Source organism: Sorex araneus, chromosome 6 (assembly GCF_027595985.1).
Source record: "Sorex araneus isolate mSorAra2 chromosome 6, mSorAra2.pri, whole genome shotgun sequence".
Classification (NCBI taxonomy): domain Eukaryota; kingdom Metazoa; phylum Chordata; class Mammalia; order Eulipotyphla; family Soricidae; genus Sorex; species Sorex araneus.
The window spans coordinates 157,979,641-157,991,225 of NC_073307.1; the positions used below are offsets into that span (position 1 = coordinate 157,979,641).

An 11,585-nucleotide genomic window follows, 5' to 3' on the forward strand; every position below is an offset into this window, starting at 1 on the left:
ATAATAAATACAATACAGAGTAGTAGTGATAACTAGTATAGCTACAAAGTCACACCAAACATGGAGGAGAGTGTGAGTTTTTTTTTTTTTTTTTGGTTGAGACCTAGTATGGTTTGTGTACCAGATATGGTTTCCTTTCACAAATGACACTTGGCTGAATGTGGAAGAATTCTGAACATTTGTTTAGGTGTATATAATTAACTTATACTTTGATAGATTAAAACAATATATCTTGTTAAATGAATTCAAGTGTGGACTGCAAAAATTGCTAATAATTAAAACATAGCTAAGTCTAGTAGCAATTAAGTCAGTTTAGAATGTCATGTCCCCAAACAATTACTGATTGTGGCTTGCGTTTTAAACATTGACCTACAGGGGATGGTCAAGTTAAAGACTAAGTTAGCCTCTTGGGGCTTCATTGAAACAAAGCAAGCAGGGAATTCTCTAGAAATGAGATGAGAAGGAGTGAGTTGAGAGGGAACTTACAACTGTGTTTGTGTAAGTCCCCAAGTCCCACTTTCTTCCCTGGAGATGCGGAAGCAGGAAAGACTGAACAGTATGTTAACTTTCCCCCATGCTGCTGTTTTCTTTGTGATTCGAACTCTCTAATTCCCAGGATGTTAAGAAGCAGATTCCACCTTGGGCTTCAGGCAGCCTCAGGAAAGGATGTTCAGGAAAGGATGTGACGGACAGTCTCCCTAGGTAGAAGGTAAGGAGGTGTTGCAGAAGCTTAGTCTGTGGTGATGTGTGGCGTCTAGAGCCTCTGGAATAGACCAGTGTTCTCCACTGACATTGGGAGTCATATAAATGTCATGATCCCATGTAGATTTCCTGGTGTGGAGTCACTACTGAAATGAATATTAACCTCTTCGTGATAACAAAGGGACACTACTTATATCAAACATCGCTGTATTAATGCCCTCCTGTTGCTCATCAATTTGCTCGAGCGGGCACTAGTAATGTCTCCATTGTGAGATTTGTTGTTACCATTTTGGGCATATCAAATTTGCCACAGGGATCTTGCCAGGCTCTGCTGTGCGGGCGAGATACTCTCCGAGAGGGGCGGAGGAATCGAACCTGGATGAGCCACGTGCAAGGCAAATGCCCTACCCACTGTGCTATGGCTCCAGCCTGTATCAAACATACCTGCAAGAAAAACTTCTGTGGCTGAGAGAGAAAAGGACCTATCTATCTGTTCTTGGACATATGGTTAATTTTCTGGCTTGCCTAGGAGTGGTTAGAGAGAGTGTCCACATCTGCTGTAGGAGATTTGCATGCTTTGTTCAGACAGCTACAAACTAGTGCAATCTGCTTAGTTACCAGGTTAAACACCACTGCATAGTTGAGAGTAGAAGTTGTATCAATACATATCAGTTGAATGAATTCGTTCAAAACTCGGTGAGACAAAAAGTAGAGGAAGAGCAAAGTCTTTATGAAAAAACTATTCAGTCTCTGTGATGTGAAGGTTTGCTAAGTCTTTGGGGACAGTTCTGAGATTACTCAACATTCGTGAGTATGTCATATCATTGAAGGTCTATAGTTTCTGGATGGAAACAGTCTGGAGTTTCTTTTTTTAATATTTTATTGAATCACCATGAGATAGTTACAAACTTTCATGTTTGGGTTACTATCACACAATGACCAAACACCCATCCCTCCACCAGTACACATTCCCCACCACCAATATCCCCAGTATACCCCCCTTTCCCACCCTCCACCTGCCTCCATAGCAGAGAATATTCCCCATACTCTCTACTTTCAGGCATTATGACTTGCAACACAGACACTGAGAGGTCATCATGTTTGGCCCATTATCTACTTTCATCATGCATCTCCCATCCTGACTGATTCCTCCAGCCATCATTTTCTTAGTGATCCCTTCTCTATTCCATCTGCCTTCTCCCCTACACAGTTTGGAGGTTTTTAAAAATCTCATCTTCAAGTAGCAAGAATATGTGCAGCAGCAAGGACAGAATAAAACAGGACAATAGAAGAAAACCTTCATTTACAGAGGAACAGCAGCTAAAAATCAGTTTTGTCATGTTTATCCCATTGAGAAAACCCCAAAGGAGAAGAAAACTGCAGGTAGAGAGTGGGAATATTCCTTATGTACTTCTCAATGTTTTGGATGAAGAAACAAAGGCAATAGTAAGTTTTTATTTATATAATATGTCTAGTGCTTTGACTCTTCCTAAGTATAGAGTGTCATTCTATAGGAAAACCAACCTCACTGCAATGAGTCAAAAGCAAGTTGTGAAGTATTAGAGGTAGGAAGATATTGGGGCTGAGAAAAGATAAGTAATTGAAAGTTCATTTTTCCCTTTTACATTTTTACATTGAGAAAATGTAAAAGGGAAGACAAATTGTGTTGCTTCCATAATAAACTATGACATGCATCTTTTCATTACAAGAGTGACATGTATCTGTCACTGTACCACTGTCATCCTGTTGTTCATCGATTTGCTCGAGCGGGCACTAGTAATGTCTCCATTGTGAGACTTGTTACTGTTTTTGCCATATCGAATATGCCTCAGCAGCTTGCCAGGCTCTGCTGTGCGGGCGGGATACTCTTGGTAGCTTGCTGCGCTCTCCGAGGGGGGCAGAGGAACCGAACCCGGGGCCAGCCACGTGCAAGGCAAACGCCCTACCGCTGTGCTATCTCTCCACGTCTGATAAAAGGTTTGGGAAATCTCTTAAGAACTTATGTGGATATTAAGGAATGTTAAAAATCTTTGATATTAGCAATGTGATTTTTTGCTCAATGGAATTCACTGTAGTTTTTAACAAATCAACATAAGTTCTAAACTTAACATTGTATTTTAATATCTTTAAAAAAATTAATGATTTTCCAAAGAAAAATTTGAGGGTTATTGAGGGTAGTGTGCTAAAGAGATCTGTCTTCTTTCCTTCTTTCTTTCCTTCTTTCTTTCTTTCTTTCTTTCTTTCTTTCTTTCTTTCTTTCTTTCTTTCTTTCTTTCTTTCTTTCTTTCTTTCTTTCTTTCTTTCTTTCTTTCTTTCTTTCTTTCTTCTTCTTTCTTTCCTTCTTTCTTTCCTTCTTTCTTTCTTTCTTTCTTTCTTTCTTTCTTTCTTTCTTTCTTTCTTTCTTTCTTTCTTTCTTTCTTTCTTTCTTTCTTTCTTTCTTTCTTTCTTTCTTTCTTTCTTTCCTTTCTTTCTTCCCTTTCTTGATTTTTGGGTCACACCCAGCAATGCACAGAATTACTCTTGGCTCATGCGCTCAGGAATAACTCCTGGTGGTGCTCGGGGACCATAAAGAATGCTGGGAATCGAACTTGGGTTGGCCGCATGCAAGGCAAATGCCCTACCCGCTGTGCTATCACTCCAGCGCCAAGAGATATTACTTTCTTGAGCTATAATCTAATGATCATGTATATTTGGGAGATTTGTTCTTTGTATTTGTAGAGATAAGGGGGAGATTGTTGGTGCAAAGGACTATAATTCTCTGTGAGGTCTCAATGGACTAGAATCATGACCCAAATCATGAAGACTGACTTTAAGAAGAGTTGAGAGCAAAAAGGAGAGAAGATGGAGAGGAGGGAAAGAAAGAAGGTGTGGATGGCAGGGAGGTACAACTAAAGCTAAAGGACTGAAACTTAGGCTTTGCATGCTTAAGTGTTGGATATTAACCCTAAGTGTCTTAGGCTTCATCAGGAATTTCCCCTTTTCATTCCCCCAGAGAAGCTTACAGTGCTCTTACGAGCACCCCTAGCCTCTCAAGTTTATCTTCAACCTTTTCTTTGTATTAATTACTAAGTCAAACCTGGTGACTCTAGACTTAGTATTTTTTTTAATTAAATTTTATTGAATCGCCGTGTGGAGGGTTACATAGTTCTCAGGATTATGTCAATTATACAATACTCAAACACCCTTCCCTTCACCAGTGCCCCTATTCCATCACCAAACACCCCAGTATACCTCGCGCCCCCCCCCATCCCGCCCTTGTAATTGATAAGTTTCACTTAGTTTAAGCTTTATCTTGGTTACATTCTATGGTTCAACACATAACTCGCTATTGTTGCTGGGGTTTCAAGCCGCGTGGTTTTGGGTTTCTGTATAAAGTCCAGGGAAAAGTCTGCCTGAAATTCTATCACTACAATCTTTTACCCTTTTATGGTGCTCATAAGATGGGAAAACCTAGAGAAATACCGGGCCCCCGCAGGGCGGAAGTGGGAAAGCTCCCTTGTCCTCCTCAGTCATACTGGAGCTGCGGGCGCGGCGAAGTGGGAAAGCCCACGTGGCTGCACTCTCTTTTCAAGTGTCCGAGGTGGGCGGAGACCGGTACTTCCCCGCCCTCGATCTCCCGCCAGCCGCGCCGCGCATTTGGGTGCGTCTCTCCATTTTGCGCTCAGAGAAGTGGGGTGGAGGCTGTGCTGTGCCCAGGAGAGGTTGAGGGAGAGAGAGAGAGATTCAAAAAAAAAAGAGAGAGAAACGCCGGGCCCCTGCACGGGGGGCCTGGCGGAAACACTCAAATCACATACTGCAGGTTGCTGGTGGGCTGCTGGTGTCCAAAGCAGCTCCCTTGTCCTCCTCAGTCATACTGGAGCTGCGGGCGCGGCGAAGTGGGCTGGACTATTTGTAGTGAATTACTTGCTTTTCTATTTCTCCTATAAACTTTTCACATTTTACTATAGAGCAATGTTCTTTGCTTAAATACAGAATGACCATTAAACAGTAGTTATTCAGTGCTGTAACATTTAAAAACTCCTCTTATCATTACACCTAGTATTTGGGAATTGATTGACTATGAATTATATCTACTCCTGGGCATTTGTCATGATTACTTGACTCTGGCTTCAGTTGCCATAGTTCCTGTCACCCAATAAAGGGGGGGGGGGGCTTTGGATCGACCCAGGATGAGAGGCAAAGCTACCCTGGCATTAAAATAGAACAGTCTAGAAAACATAAAAGCATGGTCTTGATGAAAGCCATTATGACTTAAGAGACAGGACCCCTTGGGGGAAAGAAAACTGAACCTGCCCTGAGGACTTAGTCTGGATTTGCAGAAGAAGTCTTGCTTGCTCTCAGAGCCCAGAAAACTAAGTTTTGGAATCTATATCTCTTCAAGTGTTTATCTAAAAAACAGCAAGTATTAAAAATAAATAAACTTAATTGTTTAATATTTACTAGTAGCAAAGGAAGAAAAGCAATCTAGATATTCCCAGGAGAGAGTGTCTTGAGTTAATCCTCCCAAGAGGATTACTTCCGCTGAAATGTTTTACCTCTGTAAATGATCCATCACATCTACATGTAGTCCTATACCTCAAACCCCCTCAGTTAGCATATTCTGTAAGTATGCTAACAGCTCTGCATTAAAAGGCCATTTTGACCATTAGTCTGTGGTCCCTGTCTCTTTGTTCCTCTGTTGGGGAGGCCTGGGATGCGGTTCTTGGCCACCAAATGCACGTGTCTCACTCAGCCACATTTTGAACTCACACTTAGGGTCCAGGTTTGATTATCCAAACAATCACTGTATCATTGTATCACTGTCATCCCATTGATCATCGATTTTCTCAAGCGGGTGCCAGTAACATCTCCATTCGTCCTAGCCCTGAGATTTCAGCAGCTTCTCTTTACTCATTCTTCCCAGCGGTGCCACATTGGAGGCTCTTTCAGTGTAAGGGGAATGAGACCCATCATTGTTACTATTTTTGGCATATCAAATATGCCACAGAGAGCTTGCTAGGCTCTGCCGTGCAGACAGGATGCTCTCGGTACCTTGCCAGATTGTCTGAGAGGTAGAACTAGGCTACAAGAGTTCCTGCAGCCATGCATGCGGCCCTGCACTTCTGGGAGCATTGTTTTATAGTCTCTGGACCTTGGTTGTTGATAGGATTACATGGGGCTGTTTGTTGGTGTGGCTGCCAAGCTACTGGAAAATGGGATCTGGGTGGAGGAGGCCCAGTCCCAATCTGAGCAGGCTTGGAGATCTCAGTCCCGGGTCCCACACACCTGGGTTCCTCTGCTGGTTCCTTCATGTGTGAGGCTCATCCAAAAGTGTGGAGAGTGGCCTTGAGCACGGTATGGCTGGGTTCCCGAAGTCTTCAGCTACCGGGGCTCTGCTCAGGCTGGAGCAATAATGCATGTAATTGCACTCCAATGCTGCTGGATATGGCCCAAACTCTTCTTCCTCCCCCTCAAAAAAAGAAAAGAGAAAAGTTAAGGCTGTTAGTAAGAAAGGAAGGAAGATTGAAAGGAGTGTGGAAAGGAAGCAAGGAATGAAGAGTGAGTGAATTTGGGAGGGAGGGAGGGATGAAAAGTAGGTACCACAAACAAAACTCAGACCAAGTCAGGGATATAAGTCTTTACTTTAGCTTCAGCATAAAGTCGTACTCAATTTAGAATATCTGGAACTGCACCTCTTGCAAATATTAATTTTTTGTTCATACCTAGATATTAATCCTGGTTCTGGAACTTAATGGTTGTATGACTAGCAATGTGTTATGCAAATTCAGCTTCCTAAAAGCACGGGGCAGTGGGTGATGTGATGTGTGTTGTGTTGTTTGAGGGCTCTCGGGGCGGTGCTCTCTCTTTCTCTTTTTTTTCTTAATTTTTGGGTCACACCTGGCAATGCACAGGGGTTACTCCTGGCTCTGCACTCAGGAATTACTCCTGGCGGTGCTCAGGGTCCATATGGGATGCTGGGATTCGAACCTGGGTTAGCCGTGTGCAAGGCAAATGCCCTCCCTGCTGTGCTGTGCTCTCTCTCTCTTGCTGCTCGCTCTCAGTGCTATCAAACCACTGTGTGTGGACTGGATCGAGATGGCTCCTCCTTGTGCTCTGTCTCTGTGTGTGCCGCTGTGCTCTCTTTTGTCTGTCTTTCTATCTCTGTCTCTGTCTCTATAATCTCTCCTCTGGTCTCTTCCGACCTCTCTCTGTCTCTGCTTCTGTGTCTTCCCTCTTGCTTCTGTGTCTTCTCCTGTGTTTTCTATCTTACCTCTGCCACTTCTCCAAGGCTTCTGTGTTTTCTCTCCTCTGTGTCTTCTCTGCTGCTTCTGTCTTGCCTCTCTCTTTCTCCCCTTACAGTCTTAGTTTATATAGCAATTACATAGGGTGGTGACACAAAGGTGGGTTGAACATTAAATCAACAGAGAGGGGTAAGACCATTTCTCCATGAGATTAACAAAATCTTATCTAAGGAGATTACTCCAATTACTAGGAGATCCGCTCAAGGGTGGGATCCAAACAAGGGTGTGTCAGGGTTTGTCGCTTTCTTACTTCCCCAGCTAGTAACCCACTTAAATAGTTATAGTAAATTTACTTCTAATATTTCTAGCAATGTCATTCTGTATAAGCACAGTAAGAAATAGATCAGACTTAAAAGTTTGGTTCTTCCTGAGGACATTCACTACATATTCCAGACCACAGTCCTCAGGCCAGGTTAGTCTTGCTAACCCCATCAGGGTCCTAGTCTTGTCGTTACTTTTGGATCATGACAGCATTTGTCTATGACCATGCTCTCAACTTATAGTTGAGTCTTGTGGTGCTTTGGCCTGGCCCATTTCAATGCCAGGGTAGCTCACAGCTTGCCCCGGGTCCATTCCGTCGTTCGTTGGGACCCTGTTTTGGGGTGCTAGGAACTAAGGGCAACTGAGTCGAGAAGGCAGATGCCCAGGAGTAAATATTATTGGAGTAAATCAGCTCCCAAGTTACAAAGCATAATATTAACTGCCTTCCTGTGTCCATACAGAAAGGACATTGCTTTAAGGTAAACTAAGTTTCTTGCGGCAAGGCTGAAAGGACGAACCCAGTGTTATCCTACACCCTCCAACTGTCATTGTCTTAGTGATCCCTTCTCTATTCCAGCTGCCTTCTCCCCCAGTTCATGGGCAGGCTTCCAACTATGGAGCAATATTTCTGGCCTTTGTGTCTACTGTCTTTGGGTGTCAGTCTCATATTATGTTATTTTTAATTCCACAAATGAGTGCCCTCATTCTGTGTCTGTCCCAATCTTTAAGTCTCATTTCACTTAGCATGATACTCTTCATAACCATCCACTTAGAAGTAAATTTTATGACTTCATCTTTCCTAACAGCTATATAGTATTCCACTAGAATCAAGGCCACATAACAGCTTTTGTGTCTGTGGAGGATGATGTGTATATTAATACATATAGTACAATACATTGTTTAAAATACCATATAACTTGGTCTGAAATTGATTCCTACTGTTTGTAGGCAGTGGGAAAAATTGGTTTAATATATATAAATCCTGAGTTGAGAATCACATATATCTGAAACTTACATACTACTGTTAACCAATATTGCTTTAATTAAAAAACACAGGAAAATGGATAAAAAGACTAAAATTAATTAAATTACAAGAATATTTTTCATTGTGCATTCAACAGTCTCAATTTAGATTTTTTCCCCCTCTGATATTCATTTTGGACAGGGCTTGGCATTTGAAGTCATTCTGAGAGGTGAGGATAATATAATGGACCTATAGTGATGGCAGCAGAGTCTTCTGCCCCTGCACCTGGCTGTCTTCACCAGGGCCCCTTGGAGGGGGGCGGTTTGAGTTTCCCTCCCTGCCCTGAGAAAAATAGCCCCAGCAGCCGAAGAGCTCCGGAACCGAGCCACAGCCATGCTCAAGGCTACTCTCCACATGCTCTGACAAGCCTCATGCATGAAGTAACTGGCAGAGGAACGCTGGTTGCCAGACTCAGGGCTGAGATCTCTAAGCCTGCTCAGATTAGGACTGGGCCTCCTACACCGAGATCCCCCATCTTCCAGTAGCTTGGCAGCCATACCCAAAAACAGCTCGTGCAGTCCCATCAACGGCCAAGACCCAGAGACTATAAAACCAAGCTTCTGGAAACGCTCGGCCACATTCGCAGCAGTGTGACCTCTTATTGTCTAGTTCTCCCTCTCAGAGAACCAGGCAAGCTACCAAGAGTATCCTGCCTGCATGGCAGGTCTTGGCAAGCTCCCCATGGCTTATTTGATATGCCAGAAATAGTAACAATGATGGGTCTCATTCCTCTGAACCTGAAAAAGCCTCCAATGCGGCACTGTTGGGAAGGATGAGTAAAGAGAGGTTGCTAAAATCTCAGGGCTAGGACGAATGGAGACATTACTCGCACCTGCTTGAGCAAATTGATGAACAACAGGATGACAGTGATACAGTGATAGTGATGATGAGATATGCCATTGGTGAGCAATACTGGGAAGCTGTTTTCACTCTGGGATCTACAGTAAGGGAGGAGTGTTACCAGAGCCCAACCAAACCTGGAAGTTTGGAAGACTGATTACTTTGAAAGTGATCATAGGACGATCGTTGAGACAAAGAGTTGATGGTGGTGGTGGCATATATGTATATATGGTGGTATACATGTATATAATAAACATCCTCTCTTTTTTTGTTACTCTTCACAAGGGAAACTAGGGTAATTAGTTTTGGCTGGAACCAGGAAAGAGTTGATGCAAAAGATTGGGGACATAACAAGGCTTGACAAGGCCATTCTCTTTCTGTTATCGCTGTTGTATCACCAGTCAGCAGGCTGTGTGATGATTTTCAGTTATGTTTTGCTTGGACAGAAATGCTACGTATTATAGAAAATATCATCATGGTGATAAGGTCAACGCTTCAAGAGGTGGACCATAAATCTTGGTTGAGTGAAACAAGAAATACAGGTCAAATGAGACTTATTTGGGACATTAGTAATATCAAAGTGCTCTTGAAAAGATGGAAGATGCTTATTGATGATTATAATCAATGTATACAGGTCACTTTTTGAGGTTCAGACTCATTTTCTTCTCACCCATATATTAAGGATTATGTTTTTTTGTTATTAAATATAAAAAAACTTGAAGTAGAAAGTGTCAACAAGTTCTCAAGGTCAACCACTTGACGAATGACAAGTATTAGAGCCGGACAAGTTTTTTTTTGGGGGGAGTCCACACTGAGTGGTGCTCAGGGCTTACTCCTGGCTCTGTGCTTACGTATCATTCCTGGCATGCTGGGGGTTGAATCCTGGTCAGCCACGGGCAAGGCACAGGGCATACCTGCTGTCCTACTACTTTGACCCCCAGAATCTGGAGAGTGTTACATAGTGTCAGTTCTTCATAATTGTTCAGGCAAATACACTACCCACTGTACTATTGCTCTGACCCAAATGATAAATATTTTTAATGTGTATATTTTTTTTACCAGAATTGAAAAATTGTGTTAGTAGTAAACTACTAAGCACTCTGGATCACGGAAACACACCATTGGAGAAGTCAGCTTCTGATTTAGACTGGAGGTCACATTGGTGAGAGAAGAGATGACAAAGGAAGGCTGAGTCAGGAGCTGCCTGGACCACAGAGTGGGGCTCTGTGTCCTGACATTTATCTATCCCCAGGGGCCAGCATTTGTGTCATTAGCAGACCCCACACATTGAGTCCATGGAGAAAGCAAACCAAACAGGGATGATTCTCTTCCATTTCCGCCCCTTCTCCAAACTCCCCGAGGTGCAGATGCTGATTTTTGTGACCTTCCTGCTCATGTACCTGGTCAGCATGAGTGGTAACTTCTCCATCACTCTCATCATCTGGATCAACCGCTCTCTCCACACCCCCATGTACTTTTTTCTGGGCAACCTGGCAGCGGTGGAAATCTGCTACTCTTCCACCATTGCCCCTCTGACGCTGGCCAGCGTGTGGTCCACAGAACGAACCCTCATCTCGCTGGCTGGCTGTGGCACCCAGATGTTCTTCTTCATGTTCTTGGGCAGCACTGACTGCATCCTGCTGGCTGTCATGGCCTATGACAGGTTTGTGGCCATCTGCCACCCTTTGCGTTACACTCTCATGATGAACCGGCGACTCTGTGTTCAACTGTCCCTAGGAACTCTGGTTCTCGGTTTCTTCTTGGCCATCCAGCTGACTGTGCTTATCTTCCAACTCCCTTTCTGTAGCAGTCAAGAAATCAGTATGTTCTACTGTGATGTCCTCCCTGTCATGAGAATGGCCTGTGCAGACACCCGAGTCCATGAAGCCACTCTGTTTGTTGCCTGTATCATTGTCCTCACTATCCCCTTCCTGCTCATCGCTCTCTCCTACGTCTTCATTGTGGCTGCCATCCTGAAGATCAACTCAGCAGAGGGGAGACACAAGGCCTTCTCCACCTGCTCTTCCCACATTACTGTGGTTCTTCTGCAGTATGGTTGCACCAGCCTAATATACCTGTGCCCCAGCTCCAGCTACTCTCCTGAGAGGAGCCAGGTAGTGTCTGTGGTTTATACCTTCATCACTCCTATGTTAAACCCCTTGATCTACAGCATGAGGAACAAAGAACTTAAGGATGCTCTGAAGAAAGAAATTAAGAGATTGTTTTCGACCTAAACACAATAAATACCCTGGATATTCTTCTACTACATAATTGGGTGAATAACTTTCACAGAGCAAATCACAGGGCAAATCCATCTCCTCTGTGAAAGATGACATGGGATTAATGGTTATGGTTTTAGTTTGTTACTACTCCATTAATTTTGAAAATCCATTTTTCTCTTCTTGACCTCGGCATCCTCATTTCTCCAATAATAATTAAAATGCCCACAAAGCGAAATTCAGCAAGTTTATGGACCA

At 43.3% G+C, this 11,585-nt stretch overlaps 1 protein-coding gene across 1 annotated transcript; it reads left to right on the forward strand.

Moving 5' to 3' along the window:
- Positions 1–10,403: 10,403 nt before the first annotated feature.
- LOC101553915 (olfactory receptor 10V1-like) lies at positions 10,404–11,342 on the forward strand. Its single transcript, XM_004620803.2, has one exon. It carries the CDS (start codon positions 10,404–10,406, stop codon positions 11,340–11,342), a length of 939 nt encoding a protein of 312 aa, XP_004620860.2.
- The last annotated feature ends 243 nt before the right edge of the window (positions 11,343–11,585 follow it).